The 21,798-nt window shown below is 39.2% G+C and overlaps 1 protein-coding gene and 1 long non-coding RNA gene across 5 annotated transcripts in view; one reads left to right on the forward strand and one right to left on the reverse strand.

Annotated features, from left to right (window-relative positions):
- The first annotated feature begins 5,190 nt into the window (after positions 1-5,190).
- On the forward strand, positions 5,191-14,063 carry TMEM74 (transmembrane protein 74). 4 transcript variants are annotated; one of them, XM_072734047.1, is made up of 4 exons: positions 5,203-5,303; positions 6,097-6,209; positions 6,284-6,688; positions 7,385-14,063. In XM_072734047.1, exon 4 carries the CDS (start codon positions 7,782-7,784, stop codon positions 8,697-8,699), a length of 918 nt encoding a protein of 305 aa, XP_072590148.1. In that variant the 5' UTR covers positions 5,203-5,303; positions 6,097-6,209; positions 6,284-6,688; positions 7,385-7,781; the 3' UTR covers positions 8,700-14,063. The 4 variants fall into 4 exon arrangements, with proteins under 4 accessions (XP_025850644.1, XP_072590148.1, XP_025850645.1 ...); XM_025994859.2 differs by lacking the exon at positions 6,284-6,688 and having other exon boundaries at positions 5,191-5,303; XM_025994860.2 differs by lacking the exon at positions 5,203-5,303 and having other exon boundaries at positions 5,336-6,209.
- Positions 9,455-21,798, reverse strand: part of LOC140595149 (uncharacterized) — a 283,810-nt gene continuing 271,466 nt past the window's right edge. The window contains exon 4 of the long non-coding RNA XR_011996544.1: positions 9,455-10,380. This is a non-coding gene — a long non-coding RNA (uncharacterized lncRNA). The remainder of the gene's footprint in view (positions 10,381-21,798) is intronic.

The raw sequence follows: 21,798 nt of genomic DNA on the forward strand, positions 1-21,798 counted from the left end.
CTGATGTGCTTGGCTTTTTGGTTTGTTGTGCTTTTTATCTTAAAATTATAGATTCTTGGAAAGTTGCAAAGATATTACAGAAAGATCTGTGTACTCTTCAGCTTCCCTCAAATGTAACTATGTAACTATATGGAAGATCAAACCAAAAAATTGTCAGTTTACCACATGCATATGTTCATGCAACCAGGACCATGATCAAGAAACAGAACTTCCATCACCATGAAGATCTCCTTATACTACAGTCACACCCATGCCTCACTTTCACCATCTTTAACCCATGGCAACCACTAATCTGTTTTCCATCTCTATGATTTTGTCACTTTGAAAATTATATACACATATAAAATTACACAGTGTGTGACCTTTAGAAATTGGCTTTTCTCATGGTTATTTTTTTATTGTGAGTCAGTATATTTGCATAATTGTTTGTAGAATTAGTCTGAAATGATGCTGTAGTTTTCATTTTGTTTTGTTTTGTTTTTGTTTCAGAGAATGCTGCTTCTGCCAAGTAACTGGTGTCCTAACACTCTGAAATTATTTTGGTTAAATTTTAGGGATTGACATTTTAACAAACTGAGGTACGCTCCCTATGAGGGCCAATCTAACTTCTGGCTCACACTGCCAGCATGCAACCTTTCGGGATTCCAACCCAGAGTTTAAGGAATGGAGCAGATTCACTACATCCTTTCTTTGGCAGCCTCAGGATTTCAATCCCCAATCTCCTTACCTCCTCAGCTTTTCAACTCTTCCCTCTGTAATTATCTAACATCTCCAAGTAAAAGGAAGCTTCAAGCTCCTAACTTGACATTCTGAATCTATCTTCTCTAGATTTTGATCCAGTAATTTTTCTGTATCTTGTTAAACTTGCATGTCTTGAAACACATGATTTTTATACATTTTGTCTAGATTTTCTAATTATCCTCAACAGTGGGTGGGTCTAAATCACCTAGTTTCCTATTACTGGAAATTAATGCTTCCTGTAGTTATGTTTTCTCTGACCCAGAAAAAAAAAATTAAAATTAAAATTTAAAATTTAAAATATTTTGAATTGTTGAATACAAATTGGAATATCTGACTTTTATTGATATTTAAATTCATGCAAGACAAAAGTCAGGTAAAGCAGTTAGGGGATACTGCTCCCTTTAGGAAAAAGCACTTGCTCTCAATTTGGCTGCAGTCTCCCCAGACCCCAACTGTCTGTACTGGGCACTTTCTTAATTTAAATAACATGCCTGCCTGGCTACTGTAAGCATTCTTATTTAAAGGGAACTTTTTTTTTTTAAGATTTTCTTTATTTATTCAAGAGAGACACAGAGAGAGAGAGATGCAGAGACACAGGCAGAGGAAGAAGCAAGTTCTATGCAGGGAGCCCGATGTGGGACTCCAAGATCACGCCCTGAGCCAACAGCAGACGCTCAAACACTGAGCCACCCAGGCGTCCCTAAAGGGAACTTTCAAATTTAATGTTACTTTTTAGTTCCTAGAATTTTGTTACTAAATGAGATCATTACTCTAAATTTTGGTCATTTTATACTCTTCTCTTCCATCATTCAGAAGTCCCAGCTTGGGGTATAAAGTAAATCATATTCCTTGTATTATTGTCATTAAATGACTGAGCCTCTATACAGCCAATTCTAAAAATGTCTTTCTTACCTCCTTATAGCCTAGTCTCTCCTAATAACTCTGAACCCACTAAGGATATTTATTTATAATCAGTTCTTCTTATTATTGCCAAAGAGAGAAAACTGGAAACCATCCTCAGTCATCACTATAAAAGACTGATTGTTGCAAATCTCTTCACTACCCTTGATTCACTTAGTCAAATTACTTCTCAGAATCTATTTTTTCTCTGATCAACATAGTGTCATCATGAATGCTCCTCCCATACCTCACAGAGTATAAATACACTAACAAACAAACAGAAACCCATGACATTTAAAAAATATGCAAGGTCGAAATTATTACCTAGACTTTAATATCATAGTGTTAATTGTTTTGTCAGCACATACTGAGAAGCCACTGTTGCCCATGTATTTCACTGTTTGATGCTCATGTGCAGTTTTGAAATTATAGAAAGAATATATTGGTTCTCAAGGAACTTAAATTTTATCTGGGAAGAGACACCACATACAAAGAAGTATAAAACATAAATGAAGTAAGTCTATATATGCAAGATGACTATATAAAAGGAAATGCCTTATGCCACTAGAATGCCAATTAGAAGCATAATGAGAAACTGGGGGTGTTGAACAAGAAAGGCTCTTGAAAAGTTCTTTGGTCAGATTTCGAGGTAAGTTTTAGACATGGACGTAGGTGAGGGAGAGGTGAAATTATTCCAGCAAGTGGTATTTTTTGCAGAGCTTTTATTTCCAGGAACTCAGTCAGTCTACATTTCTTTTTCTGCAGAATTTTGAATGAGAGTTTGTAATATGTGGCAGAGTTGATATTTGTTAATAGTCATTAATATGCAGTCAAATGTACTATCTATAGAAATAGGACATGAGAGACAATCATGTGGACAGATAATCATCTCCAGTGTCAGTTCATTCTCCCTCTCTCTATCCAATAGAAATATTACACTCTCTGAAGGGGGTAATAAGACATTTAATATATGAATATTGACCTTTATGAGCTTACAATTGCCACTAGAGGTTTAGGCACCAAAGTGGGCAGTTAAACAGTATGCAGTAGTTACCTAGACATATAAGAAATGTCAGAAGGCATTGGTTGATAAATACAACAAACACCAGGGCTGACAAGTCTTAGTAAAGTTCACAAGAGGCAGAACCTTTAGGGGGCTGGCTTGGAGGAAAAGAGATTTATGAAAGAGCTATAACTTAGAATCACTTCAGCAGAGAAACCGTAGAAGTCCTCTAATCCAACTAGATGAACCCTTTCTACAAATCACTAATAAATGGTTCTTTCTTTATCCTCTCCAGTAATACAGAATTCACTTTCATGAGACATCCTATTTCACATTCCACGAGAGAATGTTATTTCTTATAATCAGCCCCAAATCAACCTCTTTATTAAAAGTGATAGTGCTATCCAAAGCTTTCCAGTCCCCATGTCCATCATCCTCAGGTGATTCATTGTATTACAGACGTGCTGGCTTATGTATTCCCTTGGCCCTCCTAGCTGTCCTGCTGAGCCTCCAGTAGCCACAGCACCAGAACTATGACCATGAGAAACCTCTTATGTTTATCCTAGTGCAATAAATATTATCATCTCTCATGCATGCTCTACTGTGAAGCATTGCTCAGTACAGCATGGTGGTGAAGAGATACAGGTTCTGGAATCAGACAGACTCAAGTTAGAATCTTGGCTCTGTCAGTGATTAGTTCTCATACCTTGGGACAGAGACTCCACCTTTTTAATCCTCAATTTCTACATCGCAAAATGGGTACAATGATATGTGCTCCCATATAGAATTGGTGTAAGAATTAAATATGAGAACATATTAGGGCTAACAAGTGCTATTATTGTCATTGGTTCTGCTATTACCCTTTTTAACCATGATACAGAATTCCTCTTCTTTTTGGGAGTCTTAAATTATTTAAAGCTAGTTTTTGTTTCATGTAACTCTCCTATTACTAAATACATCAAGCTCCTTCAGCATCTTCCTGTCCAAAGTGAGTTTCTTCAATTTCTCAGTTGCTCTCTTCTAGATACCCTATGATGTCTTTGTGTTCCCTTCTAAACATAAAGTACTAAAAGCAGAATGTACCCCTACCCCTACATGTATGGTTTGGTGAGATAGTCCTCAAAAGGGTGGAAGGAATAGGGGATGGAAGGAAGGATATTCTCACTGGAGAGCAGAGTAATAAACAAAGCAGAAGAAACCACAATATGCATAACATGCTTATCAACAAATGGGCCTAACTAGCCAAAAGGGAGTTATGGTGGGAAAAGATCTTATGGAGCTGGACTGTGAAGTCCCTAGAACTATGATACTATGGATTCTATCACTATAAAGGAAAACTAACAAAATTGTCACTATGGAAGACTTATTTATCACTTGAAAGCAAGCAACCACAGAATTTACATGAGCTGCTCACAAGTAGAAAAAAGTTATAAAGGGTTATAGCCCTTCTTTTGTTTCCCATAGATGAAAACAATCAATAACCCCATAATAGTCCCAAAGGCAATGCTGAAAACTTGGAGATGATCCACAAACCACACACATTCCCTTTGGCTGTTGGCTGGTGCAATCCACTATGGTTAGAAAGACTGGTGACCCAAAGAAGTTACTTTGTTCTCTCCTGGGAGTCATAACTCAGAAGCTTCGTCTGCCGACTTCCTTTATTCCCAACCCTTTCTTTTCTAGCCCTCTGATCTTTCTTCCATTCATGCAATTTGCATAATTTTTAGAACTTTTGGAGTTCATGCCTCACCTCTGCCGAGTCCTGGGCACTCTGAACAAATCACTAAGCTTCTTTGTAACTCAATTTCCTCTCGTGTAAAAATTAAAAAAAAAAAAAAATTGTGAACATTAAACGAGTTAATGTATCTAAAGTGATTAGAAGAGAACCTGGAAGTAGTAAGTATTATTTATGTTAACGGTCGTTATTTTGGATCATTACTACTCATAATGCAACAGACACTAGACACTTGGCTAAGGCACAGGGGATGCAATAGGCAAAAAAGAACAAATCCCTCAATGGTGATGTTTCTCCTGATTGTGTGGGCAAGGCAATGACTTTGGAAGCATATTCCCGGAATAAACTTTCTTGTCTCTGTAACGTTGGATGAAACACTTAATTCCTCTAAGCCTCGTTTCCTTATCTGTAAGGATGAGGATTAATAAAATCTTCTTCCAAGATCTGTTCTATTAAACAAGACAAAATAGGCATATTGGCTGGCACAGTGTTGGAACCACATATACACTCCTTCCCCCATAATCTTGTGGCCGTACCTGAGGCTGTAGGACCCAACCCTGAGTTTAGGGTCCAGTGATGTCTTCTAAAGTGATGATCAGGAGCATGGACGTAGAGCAGGAAGGGCAAAAGCCACGCGGAGGGGAAAGAGCAAGGTGGGGGGAGCCGGGAGACCGCCCTGGACTACATCTCCCGGGATGCTCAGCACCAAGGAGCGCCCGCCCGCCCGCCCCGCCCGCCCCGCCCGCCCCGCCCCGCCGCGCCCGGCCCCGCCCCTCCCGGCCGGCGCCGCAGGCGCTGCCCACCCGGCGGAGCCCGGCGGAGCGGAGGCTCCGAGAGCGCTGCCGGCCGGAAGGCGGGCGACTTCCCCGCGGAGCCGCGCCGGGGGGCGCGCGGTGCTCGGGCCGCACGGGGCGGTCAGGCGGGGTGAGTGAGGGCGAGCGGGGCCGGGAGGAGGCGCTGGGGCGAGGGAGAGCCCCCGGGAGCCTGGCGGGGCAGCGGAGCGCGTCCCACTCCCTGCGCCGGGCGCTCGCCTTGCCTCGGGCTGTTCGGCGGTCGCGGCCCGACGCCGGTGCCTCGAGGTTCCCCCGGGCCCGACGGATTGATCCCCGCGCCGGCCGGATGCGAGGTCGCCTCCCCAGACCGGCCTCGCCCGTCCGTTAGCTCCGTGCAGGTGTCGGTGCCCGCTGAGGCCGGCGGGGGAGGCAGGAGCGGTCCCCTCGCTCCGAGGTGCAGTCTCAGGAGCCGCGCGCTTAGCCAGAGGGACGAGGGCGGGAGCGGAGGCCAAGAGCCTTTGGCGGTGCCGTGGGGTTCCCCATCCTGTGCTGAGGAGGGAGGCGCCGGTTGTGGAGCTGTGCGGCTCGCATATCCGCGATGGAACACGCGGAGTCTCTTTCCTGAGAGACGAGGAGAGGGGGATTAAGTGGAGATTTCTGTCCCTCTTTGTTATGAATTGGAAGCCCCGTGCGGATCCTGCCGATTTTATCCCGGGTGGCCCGGTGTGAGGCGCTGATCGTGCCGAAGTTCGTCAGCCCCGCACGTCTGAGGGAGCTGCGAGACTGCTTTTCGTCTGAGGAATTGATCAAATCCGTTATCGTCGCTTTATTCGTGGACGGATCCGACTGTAGGGATCTGTGTCCACTTGCTAGGGGAAAGCTGTGGTTGGTTCAGTTGTATGTTTTTTGCACTTGGTGGTTTTTGTTTTGTTTTCCTGTTTCAGTTACAGAAAAACTTCGACAATGGAAGTTAAAAAAAATAAAGCAGACTAATATAGAGCAGAAAAGTGTGGATTCCCTCTCCCATATTTTAAGTGAGTTGCCAAGTAGACCTTAGGTAAGCATTACTTGTGTGTGTGTGGGGGGGGGAGTGCCAGCTGTTGGAGCTGCAAATTTTTTTTTTTTTTAAAGATTGTACCTATTCATTCATGAGAGACACACAGAGAGAGAGAAGCAGAGACACAGGCAGAGGGAGAAGCAGGCTCCATGCAGGGAGCCCCATGCAGGACTCGATCCCAGGATTCCAGAATCACAATCTAGACCAAAGGGAGGCCCTAAACCGCTGAGCCACCCAGGAATCCCTGGAGCTGCGAATTTTGAGCATAATAAGCCCCCAGCACCATGGGTTAAATCAATTATTGCCAAGAATTTGGAAACAAAATTAAAAGGGCCCTTGCTTGTAACTGCTGTACTCGGTGATAGTGGAGTTGTTTATTCCTTGGAAGGATGACAGTTTCTGCTCAACCCAAAGTTCTGTCACAGAAGGATCCCATGCTGCAGTGGGAGTAAGGCATGTCTGGAGACAAATTTCCAAAGGTAATTTTGGAACTATGTTAACAGCTTCTCACCTGTTTCCCTCAACAGAACTGTGACTCTGCAGGTTTATAATTTGTCTTTACTGTCAGTTTACTTCTAAATAAAAACATCTGGATGGTCAATTTCCCATGCGTGTTTGTTAGCCATGTGTGCACAGGGAGAGGAACTCAGACCCATTCAGACACAATGAGCAAGAGTAGCTGATCTGTACCTAGACCAGGTGTGGTGGGGAGAGGAGGAGTGGAGCGGGCTGCCCCATCAGGTCTGGCTGGGATCACACGGTAAGGCGAGTTGTCTCCATACTTCCCAGTCCAGAACAAGCTAGCATCCTGTAGCTGCAGGGGCTGAGAATGAAAGCACAATGAACAAGCAGAGGGTTTTGTACACACAGGACTGTGACTAAGGTCAGCGGATGACCTTAAGTTTAGGAGATGTGGCCGGGTATCTTTTACCCACTTCAGAGCTACTCAGTCACAATGCTGAGCCCCAGTGCCAGTAGAGCCCACCGGATAGTGCCATATTTGTTCCTCCACAGTGATGCTCTAAAGCTAATCAATATTAGGATCTGTTCTGAACCAAAGGTAGTGTAAAGAATTTAACTGAATTGTTGAGAAGTGTGTGCTTCCCCAGGTTTTCCAGAAAATCTCAGCTCTGCTAAAAAAGGTCCCTGCCTTTCTCATTTGTGTCTCTCTACAGGAAACTTGCCTTCTTGTTTGAGGGATCCTGTCACAGAAATGTGTGAGTCCTTGGATAAATTTGGCTTGGTGACGGCAATGCTTCCTTCAGAGACACTGCTACTTCCTCTGTGCTCCTTTTCTACCTCTACCCTGACCTAAGTTTCTCAGTGTCAATCCCTCTGCTAAGTCAGAGGATTTGCCCTTTTCACACTTTCCTGCCACTAGATATCCTTTCCTTTCTTTTATCCCTTTTAGGAGGAACTGGGGCTGGAAGTGTCAACAATTGTGACCAAAAAGGAGATGGGGACCCCAGGAGCGATACTCCTGGTAGTGTAGCCTTAGCCGCTATTGGGTTCTTATCTGTGTTGCTGTTGGCAGAATTTTCAGAAGCTGCTGGGGGATGTCTGACTAGCTCGATGGAGCTCCATTGCCTTGCTAAGAAGAGCAGCCAGGCGGTCCTGTGTGATGCTGCAGACTGGCATTCAGGAGGGCTTCCTGGTGACCAGGCAGATGCAGCAGCTGTCAAAGCTGCTCTCTGCTGCCAGAGACACTGTATGTCGACACCCAGAGCAGCTGAGACGGAAGGATCTAAACTTCGCCCTTCTCTAGCATCCCCCTCCTCCTCCCTGCAAGACAGTGCTATTCAGATAGACTCTTTGCCACCAGGACCTCTCAACTCAGGGAACAACCAAATAACGGCAGGCCGGAAAGTCTGCAACTGCTGCAGCCAGGAATTAGAAACTTCTTTTACCTGCGTGGATGAGAATGTCAACTTAGAGCAAAAGAACCGATGTTCCCTTTCAGCAAAAGGAAGCAGTCATCTGGGAGACCTTGGCTGGGGAAATCCAAATGAGTGGGCCCATGAGCCTGCCATATCCTTGATATCTGAAGATGAGGATGATGTAAGTTCAGAAGCCACATCTTCAGGGAAGTCTGTAGACTATGGTTTCGTCAGTGCCATCTTGTTCTTGGTCACTGGCATCTTGCTGGTGATCATCTCTTACATTGTCCCACGGGAAGTGACTGTGGATCCCAACACCGTGGCAGCCAGGGAGATGGAACGCTTGGAAAAGGAGAGCGCGAGGTTGGGGGCTCACCTGGACCGCTGTGTGATTGCAGGACTCTGCCTGCTTACGCTTGGGGGGGTCGTTCTGTCCTGTTTGCTAATGATGTCTATGTGGAAAGGGGAGCTGTATCGTCGCAACAGGTTTGCCTCTTCCAAAGAGTCTGCAAAACTCTACGGTTCTTTCAACTTTAGGATGAAAACCTGCACTAATGAAAATACCCTGGAACTGTCCTTGGTAGAGGAAGATGCTCTTGATGTACAGAGTTAATTCTGGTTGTGAGCCTAGTGAGAATCTGTATTAGCATTTTATTTGAAAACAAACCACATTTCTTAAAATGAACAGTGCAGTTTATTTGCTTAGCAAGAAAGGCTTATTTCCCAAACCAACAGCCAATGAGTGTTTTGGTTCTATATGTATTTTTTATTTAGAAGAAAAGCTGTGTAAATGCATTAAGAAACTACAACCAGCTACACCTGTCCATCTAAAGAACTGAGATTAACTAATCTATAATGGCCATCAGTTTCTATTTCTATAGCAAAATATTTCTAACAACCAGTGTACAAATGATTTCTTTTACATGGTATATGGGGTATTATTCTTTGGACATTAGGAGGTCCTACACACAGTAGGACCAATTAGTAACATTTTATGAAATAGAACTTAAGTACTAGTCATATAATAAGGCTTACATTTAATTCTCAAAGGTGCTTATCCATTCTCTTGCTAATTCTTTTCTTCTTTTAAATTGGCTGAACACTAAAATATAGGGTTTTGAATTTGAATATTTTGAAGCTTGAGGATATTGATTATTTTTTAAAATGCAAAAACACATCTGTTATATTTAAAATTACTCCTGTGCTCAGAAGTGGTAACTAAGTCATTAGAATCAACTTTTTAGGAAAAAAATATAAATCATTATAAGACTAATCTTAATTTAACCCAGAACAGTAGTGCCAGATTTTAGCCAGTGTTGCATGCTCATTCTCTAGATGAAGTAAAATTAGTTGCTCATATAAATTTCATTTTATTTTTGTGGTTTGGCCATCATACTGGCCACCCAGGCTCTAGAATTCTTTCCTGGTTCTCACACCAGAGAGCCAAAGCATAAGACGTTCATAATATATTTCCAGACATAAACCTCTAGGCAGGTCTGAGTCATGATTGGCTCACACACACCCACGTGATGTTTTGTTGTTGTTGTTTGGAGAAATACAATTGCAATACAATTGCAGCTAGACTCTTAGAGACTGTGCCTAGAAGCTGGTATCACTTACTCTAGGCCAAGCAACAAGCCATTGCCATTGCCCTAGGATGGCAGCAGTCCTTAAGCCCACAGCTAAAAAATTAGAAGAACGGCAGAGAGAAAGAGTAAACATAGAGATTCAGTGGGAACTGCATCCTCACTAAAACTTATCACCTCCTAACAGTGGTCTAAGTATCATTCTTTTTTTTTAATTTTTAAATTTTGTTTAGAGATTTATTTATTTATTAGAGAGAGAGAGAGAGCACAGCAAGGCAGGGAGGGGCAGAGGGAGAAGCAGACTCCCCACTGAGCAGGGAGCCTGATACGGGGCTCAATCCCAGGACTTTGAGATCATGACCTGAGCTGAAGGCAGACGCTTAACCTACTGAACTACTCAGGTGCCCCATAAGTATCATTCTGAGTTCCTCATCCATGCCCTCAGTAACTGTGAAATCTTGCCTCATAACACTCAAACTTGCTCGATGAGATTCATGATGAGCAAAGTGGTCACAACTTTGCAAAACACAACCAGTGTCCACACTATCTCTGTACCATTATGTACCAAAGGAGTAGAAAAGACAGGCTCAGAAACAGCTTACATTTTACAGTTAATCCTTGAGGTGTTTCCATCCTTCCACTGTAAGAGTTGCTTGAACTTCCATCGGTGGGGTCATTCGTAAAGAGGACTGGAACTTGGAACTTTGGCTGGAAGGGCAGAAATGGGGAAGTGAGAACACAATTTCTTGATAGATTCTAAAGCCTAATTCTAATGCCTAAAGTTTTTGTTGTTTTTGAGGATTGTGGAATACGTGGATGACTTTGGCTGGCAGAGTGTGTGACTCAGGACATTTATGTGAATGAGTTCTTGTGGCCGTCAGAGATTGATCTGATGAGTTAGATACATTGTGTGTTACTAAGGATTTAAGATGAAATGGAAAAAGAATCAGAGGATACTAAAAAGGGAGAGGGCAGGCATGTGAAAGAATTATTAGGTAAAAATGAGAAATTATATGAACATCAGCAAAAGCTAGATGTAGCTCAATTTGAAAAAAATTGGGAGAATATAAACATGATTTTTGCTATCTATTGCTGGGTCATTGTGCTTTCTGAACAAAGTTTTTGTTTTACTGTGACTCTCATGTCATGATTTATGTTGAAGTTGACTTATCAGCAGTATAAATTTCATATTCTGAAGGTTTATAAATTGTCAGATTCTAGCTTGTTTAGGGATCCTCTTTACATGGAAGTTGAGGCAATAAGTTAATGATATCCTTGGCTGGGTGAGTAGGTCTGAGCTGTGTGTCTTTTGTCTTTTTAAAAAATACATTAAAAAAGTACATGCTTATTCTTAGAAGCTAAGTGGGATCAGCTGAGTTTTGTTTTATTTATTGGTGAGACATAGTTAATTAGCTAAATTGCAGACTAAACTGAATTAATGTACAGCCCGATTTTCAGCTCATGAAGGAAGACAAATTTGAGAATCAAGTGTTAGGAAGTTTTTCAATTTTGTAAAACTGGATAAAGGAGAAAAACCCGAAATTTTTCATTGGGAAACATGTAATGAATCTTAACAGCGCTACCAAATTACATACAGTTCTGATGTGATCTAAAGGATACACATATCTCCCATTATATCTATTTGAGTTCTAATAAGGATAAGATATGCACAAGGAAAGACCTAACAAGTCAGAATGCATTTCTTCCTCTCCTTTCTTAAAATTTTAAAATTGAAATATTATAATTAATGCTTATTTATTTCAACAACATTATTTAAATCTGTTCACGTATAGGACACATCTCTTTTAAGGTTCTACTTATGTGATGGCAGACCATTACTCCAAAAAGAACCAATTCAGAAAATCATCTGGGTATCTCCTTTAATGCTGTATTGACAAAGTTCAGCTAACTGCCTTAATCCGCTTCCCTCCAGTATTCAGTTGGGTAGCTCTTGTCCATCCTATCAGTGCCTGAATTCAAGATGAGGATTACTTGAATTTAAAGTCATGGTAACACAGGCAACAAAAACCCCCTGAACTTTAAGACTCTTTTGTTTCTAACCTGAGTCAGAGGTTTTTGGCTCTAAATGTCTTTATTTAGAAGTACTTTGGCAAGATCAGGTGATAAACGCTATAGACATTGAACCGATGATGGCTGTGGTCTTGCTGGTCTTGGATCCTTCATGGATATTATGACCTTACATCTATCTCTTGAACATGGTGCTGGTTGTTGTTTATGAGAGTTTCTATTGCTAGAACTGCAACAGCAACTTCTTTCAGAGGTCCATGTTTAGGTCTTTAACTTTCTATCAGGTTTCAAAAAACTAAACTGTAAGTCACTTTCCTAATCTTAAAAGAAAGCAGCTCATTCTTTAGCAATGTGGTCCAGAGGGGTGAATACCAGAAAGAAAGCTGACTTTCTCCAGTACCAACTGGGATCTATATGCTGCTTATGGACAGTTTAATCTTCCTAATAACTTTAGTAAACTGTTCCTTTGTAGGGCACCTTAAACTGTTTATAGTAGAGCTGAATGTTTTCTCTGCAATGCTGAGGGTCCTTTCTAGCCATTTAGAGCTCCAGAAGCAGACCACTTACTGGCCTCCTCAGAGGAAGAATCTCTTTTCTCTAGGCTTCCCATTTCATAACTGATTTATAGTTTAGAGGAATGTAGGACTGCTTAGTACCATGAAATTCTTGGTGGCTGTGGTGCTTTTATCCATACAACTGCTATGCCCCTTGGTTCTATTTTACTAGATACCTGCCTGGTATCAATATCACAAGCTTTGCTGTCTGCTTAAAATATCTGAGTCCATCCCTATCATACTTATTTGTTTTGGGGACCCAATTGAACCAATGCTCGCACATGTCCTTTGAGGTGCAAATTTAGACAAAGAGACTGCCCTACTAATTGTGCCTTCGTTTTGCCTCCCAGTGTAAGGATAGTGATTGAGTGAGCACTATGCCAGTTGAGTGTCAGGAATTAGGGTCTGAACCCAATGGCTCTAGCTCTACTTTTTGTTACTTCTTTGTGACAGGCAGAAATTCTAGGCAACAGCATTTGAACATTTCAGCCTTCATATGTGCGAGAGGCTTATGCAAAACCTTACCTGGATTAATCATCTAAAGTTAAAAAAAATGTTCTATATATTTATTAGGAGCAGGTTTTTCAATCTGAAGGTCAGATTCCATTGCAGCACTTACTGCTACCACAAAAATGTGGTCTGACAAAAGAGATTCACAACCTTCACCAGTGGTTCACCTATTCAACAAGATTTAATAGCACCAGCTAGATTCCACTGTGACAAACGAATAAGACAGATCTTTATAGTTCTCTGCAATGGGGTTTGACCTTTCCCAGAATTGGGCATAAAGAATGACTACAATGAAAAGAATTATAATGAACTCTCACTGGCTTTACCCAGTATAAAAGGGTTCATAAGAAAGAGAATTAACATATCATTATCTTTCAGCTGATTTTCAGCTATATCATTTTATGGTTCATAGTATTCTAAAATATTCTCTCCTTCCAACTTTATGGGCAGAAGCCTTGGGAAATAATTTGCCTGATTTGTGCACTGACACTGTAAAACATAAGATGTTTTTTTAAATATGTAAAATTGACTTCAAAAATCTGTGGCTTACACTTAAGAGCATACCTGTGGTTTATGTTTGTTAGTGTGTAAATTTATGTCCAATCAAGTCTCTGTATGTATTAGAAGAATGTTTATAATTATAGAACTGTAATATCCAAAGCTATTGTTAGAATAATTTTCTTATAGGAGATTTGGCATGCCTTAATGTTGACTTTAAGGACAAGAGAAGTCTTTCACAGGTCATGAATGAAGAATTTAGAATCAACCTCAGAATGAGATGCCATAGTTACGTAGGTCTCTTTTGGCTGTTCAGCATCTCACAGATGTTTGATTTATTTTTTTAACTGTGCAATTTCAGGCTCATAAGGGTGTGGCATATTTAGAATTTATCTTATCATGAATTAATATTTTATTTCAAGGAAATATGGGCAGCAGAAAGTATTTTCCTTTGCTCCAAGTTTTAGTAATTCTCCTGGGTTTCAGGAAGAAAACAGCCTTATTTTCCCACTGCCATCTTCCTGCTTCCTAGCCAGGCTGGGAAGAAATGTTGTACAAGAAAGCAAAGATGGATTATTGCTATACAGTATATTTGAGAGTTTCTATTTTGTGGCTCTCATCGTGCTTTTAATTTTATTTTTCTTGCCAAATAAGAAAAATAATTTGATGTTGATTATGTGTTTTAATATGCAAAAAGGGCAGTTATTAAGGTTATGGGCTTTTTTCTTAGGGCATGTGATGCCTTATATGTTAATAGCAAGTGTGTCATATCATTTTAAAATAAAACTATTTATTAAGATATTTCATTGTGTTTGTTCTTATTTATTTAAATCTGAATCTGTGATGCTGATTTTGTCTTTTAAAATTATATTTGAAATTATTTGTCCAAAAAATTAATAGTAATATTTATTCTGATTCAAACACAACATTCTTCTTGCTATCATTATCATTGAACAATGTAAACCATACCTTATTATTTTACTTTATATGAAAAAAATCAAAGATATTTGGGTTTACTCAGTATTGAACTTAGAGTGTGAATTGCATGATGTGAAAAAACTACATGAATTGGTATTTTTTGGTATTTTAAAGAATACTCATCTAAATATATAAAAAACTTTTAGATGAGAAAAAATATCAAATTAAGTTATATTCCTGCTTTTAAACTTATCTTAATCTACTTTTGATCTCTATTTTCAACTGAGGGATGCATAAGAATTGCTATTACTAAGTGAAATTTTTTTCTTATTATGTATAAATAAGTGCTGTCAAGGTTGACAATTCTAAAGGGACAATTTGAAGTGAGGCTCCATATATTGCCATATATATGTATGTATGTGTAATATATATATTTTATGTAATATATATATATTTTTTGCTAGAAGATTTTTCCTTGGTTAACCACTTCTAATCATTTAGAATGAGTTACATAATGCTGCTACAATTCCATAGTATCTTACTATATGACTTTTATAGGTCAATAGGGGAGGAGGTTCTTAGAGACCAAGTCTGATGTAGCTACCTTTTCAATTGTTACTGGTTGTCAAGCTGGAAGGAGAAAGGGAGTCTGAAAGGTCTGGACCAGGCATTGTAACTCCTGGCAACTTGCTAGCCAAGTCTAGTTCCACAGTCCCATTCAAACTGGGAAATGCAGTTCCATCATGTAAGTGGAAATGGGGAGAGTTAGGGCTCTTTGTTAGATGACACTGATAACCATCACAATTTCTAAAGTCTTTGTGTTGTTAAAGCACATTATGTATCAATGAATATAAAAATTCCTACATTCTCTGATGACCACTTGAGCCATTATATTTAATACTTTTATACTAAAGGCAAAAAAAAATTATTCTAAAAACTCCCAGAAACACACAAATGAGTAGTGCTTTTTAAAGAGAGAAATGAAATGAAAAATAATAATAATAATAAAGAGGGAAATAATCACAATTTACCTTAAGATTACCTATATGATTTTGTTGTATTATTACAACAAAAAAATAATCTTATTATTAAGATTATTAAAATACCAATCCCAATGCTTCCAGTTCATGAGCAGGAGGAAGCACTTTTTTGAGTCCTTACTATATGTTATGGAATTTATACCTTACTTACCAAATTCTCACAACATTCCTCCAAGACAAGTATTACTACCTGCATTTTAAAAATTAAAAAAATTGAAGCTCAAGAATTTTAGATGACTAGCCACAACTCATAGGCAGTAGAGAAAAGACAGAAACCTAGGACACCTTCACTAAGGAGTCATTATTTATTCCAGATTAGAGGGAATATTACCCTTCTTGCAAAAAAAAATCTATTTATCCTAGCTATTTCATTTGGTATTCATCATTTTATAAAGAAAAGTAATGGTCATGGAATTTGAAAAATAAGAAACTCTATAAGGCAATCATACCAGTATTTTGCTTTTAGATAATATAGCTATTTCTCAAAATATAAAACCAACTTAAACCTATCAAAATTTGTAGCCATGCTACTTATTGCCCCCACTGAGGTTCAGATAAGCTATGCTGTCAGTTTTCTTTGAGCCAAAAAGAAAATGTAGTTATTCTTCCTATGTGCACAATAGTTCTCATGGGATTTATGTAATCTCCAGTAAGGAACTCAAAGATGGAAAAAAATTGTATTTGAGTGCCGACTGTGTCAGGCATTCTATGAAGTGTCTTGCTTAATCTTCACTGCACATGCGATAATAAGGGCTTCATAACAGGAAAACAACTAGCTTGAAGTTGAATGCCTGCTCCTCTACTCTTGTCAAGTCATCTGAGACATAATTTCTTCATTTATAAAACAGGGATAACACTGTTTTGCAGGACTCTGATGAAACTTAAATATGATAAATGAGACGAAGGCCAAGAGGGAATCCTGTCTGGTATTCCATCATTAGATCCACCATTATCTTAAGTGAGCTGCTTTGTCACAGCAGAACCTGGGTTTTTGGAAGTACTTGGGAGCTATGTTCATGTTGATTAAGTACTGGTTGACAAATAGCTGAATTGGGGCATCATCATGATCAAAAATAATCTTCCCCTTCATCTTCTTTCTCATTTCCACCTCCTCCTCCTTTTTCTTCTCTCCTCCTTCCCTTCCTCCTCTTCCTCTTCTCCCCTCCTTCATTATTATCAATCATCTACGTGGAAACTATGTATTTAGAGGTCTCTTATTTCTGCCAACATAGATAGTCCGAGAAAGAAATTATATTTCTCTTCATGAGACAGAAAATCATTCTGAAAACTGTCTTGATTAATTGTAAAGTATGATGTGCTAATAATATCTTATACCATAATCCTCCAGACCTTGAATAGCCATAGCTGCAATAATTAGTTCCAATGTTATGTGGCAGAAAACTCTGTCTTGTGAATAGAAGAGTTTTGCCATAGAGATATCCCACAAAATCCTTTTATTTGGTTGAAAAAAAATTTTGGAACACTCTTAGTGTTAAAACCTAAAAGATTCTATTCAGGGAGCAATCTGGCAAAAGGCTGTTCTTTACTGCCATTTATCCAGACCAGAGAATTTGTCTGCTTATGTTGAATTTATCTTTGAATTTTATTTAACTTTATCCGTGTTTTGCCAAATTAGCAAAATTAACTACTCTGGAATACAGATGACATTAAGAACAATTGCTAAAAATGAACTCATTCTGCCTTGATACTAAAATGGCATAGTCAGCACTGCCCCCTACTGCTGAAGTAGTTAAGAAAGTTGCATACCTTTATTTACTCCCTTCCTCAATCAGAGGTAACTTTGGGCCTTACAGAATAAAAGGCTTTCAAGCCCAAATGGAGGGAGATACAGGTCTGTGCATGTAGGCTATAATGAACAATAAACTGACCTTGAGGGAAGAGCCAAGCACTTCACTTCAAAATATAAAACGTGCATCATAATTTGGAGGAAAACCTCCAGTTCCAGTCTCTTTCTCTCCTTTGCAATGACAAATCTGTCTAATTCTCATTCAAAACACCCACAGTTATTATGGTGGAGAATCATTAGTACAATATATTAACAAGTGATTTACTAAATTTACTAAATTGATGTCTAAAGCAATTTGTGATGAAAACTAACACTATTGAGTGTTTATAATGTGCCAGGACCCAGTTTTCACATGTGCTCACTTAATTCCCACAACAACCCTATGAAGTAGGTATTCTGATTACCATAATGTTATGAACCAAATTCGATTTACCATTGAAGTTATTAGCTTGCCCAAAATATCAGCTTTGACACACAGCTCGTAAGTGACAGAGTTGGGATTCAAACCTGGAGTGTGACTGGTTAATACCTACGCTGAAGTTCAAAGCTAGTAAATGGTGGAGCTAAGACTTCCCACCCAGGTCTGACACAAAAATCCATGCTCTTCCTATCTACAATAGGCTATCACTTCTATAGTTCTTTTCACCTGAACTGCCTGTCCTTCCCTCTGCCAAGGCCAAACTCATTGATTGATTCACATCATCATTGATTTCTCCCTTTCTTTAAATGACTGAAGCACTTAGTATCTGTATTCTAATATTCGCTCAGTGTAGGCTGCCTTGTATTGATCACTAATTGTTTCATGCATTAGACTTTTCTTTCCAATTAGACTTTAAACTCTGGGAGGGCAAGGACCCTCTCTTACCTCCATAGTACCCAGATCAATACTAACTCGTACCAACCACTTGATTGCTCATGACTTGCATAAATAGGAACATGATGAATTCTCTCATTATTCCAAAAACCAGCAGTCTGGCCCCAATACTAAAGTAGCCTCTTATCCTGGTTTCCAGGATAAGAGAAGAACCCAAAAAAGGAAAAACTCTTTAGAGGAAAGCCACGAAGTGGATTAAAGTTAGAAACCACGACACAAGGGAAAATGTAAGAGAACAATGACTTCTACTTGCAGAGCAGAAAGGCTAAGGCATGTCTCAGTAAAAATTCACCAGTTTTTAATAGTTTATATGTAGAAACATTCACTTTCACCAGGAATCAAACTGATATAATTTTTATTATAGCAAATTGGGAACATGTTTTCCTTTTTTTAAAAAAAAGCAATGCTTAATGTGGCCTCGAAATGTACTATGTCATATATAGCTTCACAGAGGCATCAAGTAATACATTTCTTTCAGGAATATAGATTAATAGTATGTACCTAGAACTTTCAAAATATCCTTTTTTCCTAGTATCCCACTTCAAGAAAACTTAGACTAGAAATATTCAAGGAGGGGCACCTGGGTGTCTCAGTCAGTTAAGGGTCTGCCTTTAGCTCAGGTCATGATCTTGGGGTTCTGAAATGGAGCCCTATTGTCCAATAGGGACAGTAGGGAATGTTTTTCCCTCTCTTTCTGCTCCTCCCCCTGTTCCCTATGTACTCTCTCTCTCTCAAATAAAGAAAATATTTTAAAAAAGAAATATTCAAGGAGATAGATAAAAGCTTATTTACAAAGATATTCATACTGCATTAGCTACATAGTGAAAAATCTCATTGCTCAACAACAGAGGGACTGCTGAGATAAGGTAAGCTCATATGATGGATTGCTGTAAAACCACTAAACATAATTGTGGAAGATTTTTAAGGATATGGAGCAGTGCTCATAAAGTAACATTAAGTGAAGAAGTTCATGATACAGAGCCTTTTCTCAAATGCAGCATTATCCCAATTATGTGCTATATATGTGATTTATAGTACACAAGACAAGAAGGAACATTAAAATGTAAATAGCTGTCTCTAGAGTACAGTTTTTAGTAATTTGTTTCTTCTATTGTGTTTTCTGAATTTTTCTTTCCTTTTTTTCCTAAATGTGCTTTTAATTCTTAACAAGCATTTTTTATAATACTTACTATATGCCAATATTCAAGAGATTTACACCTATTAAGTCCTTTGATTTAATCTTCAAAAGGACCCTCTAAGGTAGGTACCATTGTTACTTCAAAAATATTGATGATGAACCTGAGGCACAAACAGGTTTAAAATTTCTCTAAGATCACACAACCAGTAAGTTGTGGAATCAGGATTAGAGCCCATGTACTTAATTGTACTATGATTGTGAAAAAGTTTTGAAACCAGAAAACAAAATAAAATTATTTTTAATTAAGAAAATAACAAATTATGAACTAATTATCTTGACTTCCCTGGGCTAATATAAGAAGATAAGAAAGCAACATAAGAATTCAGTTATCCATCAGGAAGACTATTATGATATCCAGGATTATTATATTGGAATGACTTAATAAGGCAAAATGTGAGAGCTTCTTAGTAGGGCCGTATAAATGGGATTGGCGATCATCCAGTCTAGGTAATATCTTCTTGCTGAGAGTAAGAAGGTGTCTCTCAAGGTCTCTGCCAGGCCTATGACGTGGTGATTCATGAAATAATTAACCAGGGTGACCCCATTTGTTTCCTAATTACATTCATATTCTCATCCTTTAAAGGAGCCACAAAGACTCTCCTTTCTTCCTTTCTGTAAATATAACTTAGAATATAACTTAGTTTACAACTTAGAATACAATAAACATAATCTACACACCTAAGAAGAGAGAGAGGCAACTGTTATCTTTCTCCTCAGACTTGAGTTAAGTCGACTGATGAAAATATAGTAGAAAGAAGAACTTGTCAGCATATTCTCAGGTAAGTATAGGAATTACACTATATAAATAGCTACCATGAATAATTTATTGGTAGCTAGATGGCATTATTTGTGCTGAACTATACTTCATCAGCTTTCCTTCCTCTTATGAGGTTTTTATGAATTTAGGTTTTATGTCAGAATATATGTCAGAGGAAAAAGAGAATCTGTTTAACAATCAAAAAATACTCTGACTTGCCAAGAGGCCTATAATTATTCTGAGAAGTTGGTTTTGTTATTGTTGACTTCTATCCAACTGCAGTAAGGAAACAATTCAGTAGAAACGTTATTAATTTATGTTCTCACTATGCTTAACCATACTGGCTTTAACAAAGGGAATTTTTTCCCTTTACAAAGTGGACCTACTTTGTAGCTTTTTACTCACAGATCAAACTTCCTACTCTGATGGGAGAGTGGGTAAAAAGTAAAACCACTCTATATAATAAATATCGAGGAACTTGTAAGTTGGGCATAACCATGTAGGGAGAAAAGATAAGGCCAGAGGAAGAAAAGGGCAGTGGGAGAGGGCCCAAGCAAATCAGAGGCTTCAGAAAGAAAAGTCTACTCGTTGACAAATTCCCCATTGCAAAGATGGCTGAAGGATTTTGAAGATCAGGGATGTTACATACTTAATATTAAGTTGTTCCCTGTTCCTAATTATTCTGTATCTTCTCTTTCTACGTCTTTAAACCTTTCATACAAGTCAGCCATATATAACAACCTCATATTCATGGCGCTGTGGAGGATTTACAGATGGGGCATAGAAGAGAAGGGCAGGCCCCTTGGTATTACCCCTCTGCTGCAGCCCACATGCTAGAGGCACCAGCAGATGGTTGTTCCAGAATTCCATAAACTTAGGGAAGCAAATGAAAGTTTGAACCAGACCTAACAGCAGCACGTAGCTGCTGGAAGTAGCAGAAAAACAGGCTCTCATACATACACATTCACTTATAATTTCTCCCAAACATAATAGGAAGGTGGTCCTTGGAGAGAGTTGTGAAGTGGGCAGAGGAAGGAAGTGGAGGTAGATGAAGAGGGAAAGCTGCAAACACTTGTGTTCCAGGAGTAAATAGTGCAAATTGGGATGGATGACAACTACTGTCATGGTTATGTAATTGAACTGTATTCTACAGATAATAGAGGAACTATGGACATTTTGTCAAAAATGGCATAATCAGAATTCAGTTTTAGAAAGAAAACTCAGATGATGGAGTAGAGGACAGGTAGGAAAGCAAGAGGAAGGGGCCAAGGAGAAATGATGAACTAGAAAAGTGAAGAAACTGGGCAGCCCCGGTGGCCCAGTGGTTTAGCACCGCCTTCAGCTTGGGGTGTAATCCTCGAGACCCGGGATCGAGTCCCACGTCGGGCTCCCTGCATAGAGCTTGCTTCTCCCTCTGCCTGTGTCTCTGCCTCTCTCTGTGTGTCTGTCATGAATAAATAAATAAAATCTTAAAAAAAAAAGAAAAGTGAAGAAACTGAGAAGGGGTAATAACTCGGGTATTTCAGAAATGAAATAGATGAAGTCAATGACTAATCTGAATGAGGTGGAGGCAGTGAGAGAAACTGCTTAGATAATTTGACAATAACCAAGGTATGAAAGCATAGGAAGAAATACTAGGTTGGGTGGGAAAGGTATGTTAAGTTTGGAGTATGTGGGGCACATCCAAGTTACTATGGCCAATGGTCAGTGGAAACAATGGGTCTGAGTACTGGAATGAGGTTGGGCTTATTTACAATATGAAGCTGATTATCAGCCCAAAATTGGGACTCGGGATCTTTCAAATTTTTAATGGTCAGCGAATTTATTTTCATGAAAAACTTTATAATTATAAGAATGTGGAAGTATATTATTAGATTTTAATTAATCATCTGTAGGTAAATGAATAATGCCACTTCAAATAAAAATGTCCCTGGAAAATCTA

This window comes from Vulpes vulpes, chromosome 13, assembly GCF_048418805.1.
Source record: "Vulpes vulpes isolate BD-2025 chromosome 13, VulVul3, whole genome shotgun sequence".
Classification (NCBI taxonomy): domain Eukaryota; kingdom Metazoa; phylum Chordata; class Mammalia; order Carnivora; family Canidae; genus Vulpes; species Vulpes vulpes.

Coding starts and splice junctions, on each gene's coding strand:
- TMEM74 (XM_025994859.2), top strand. CDS start 7,782: ATGGAGCTCCATTGCCTTGCTAAGAAGAGCAGCCAGGCGGTCCTGTGT.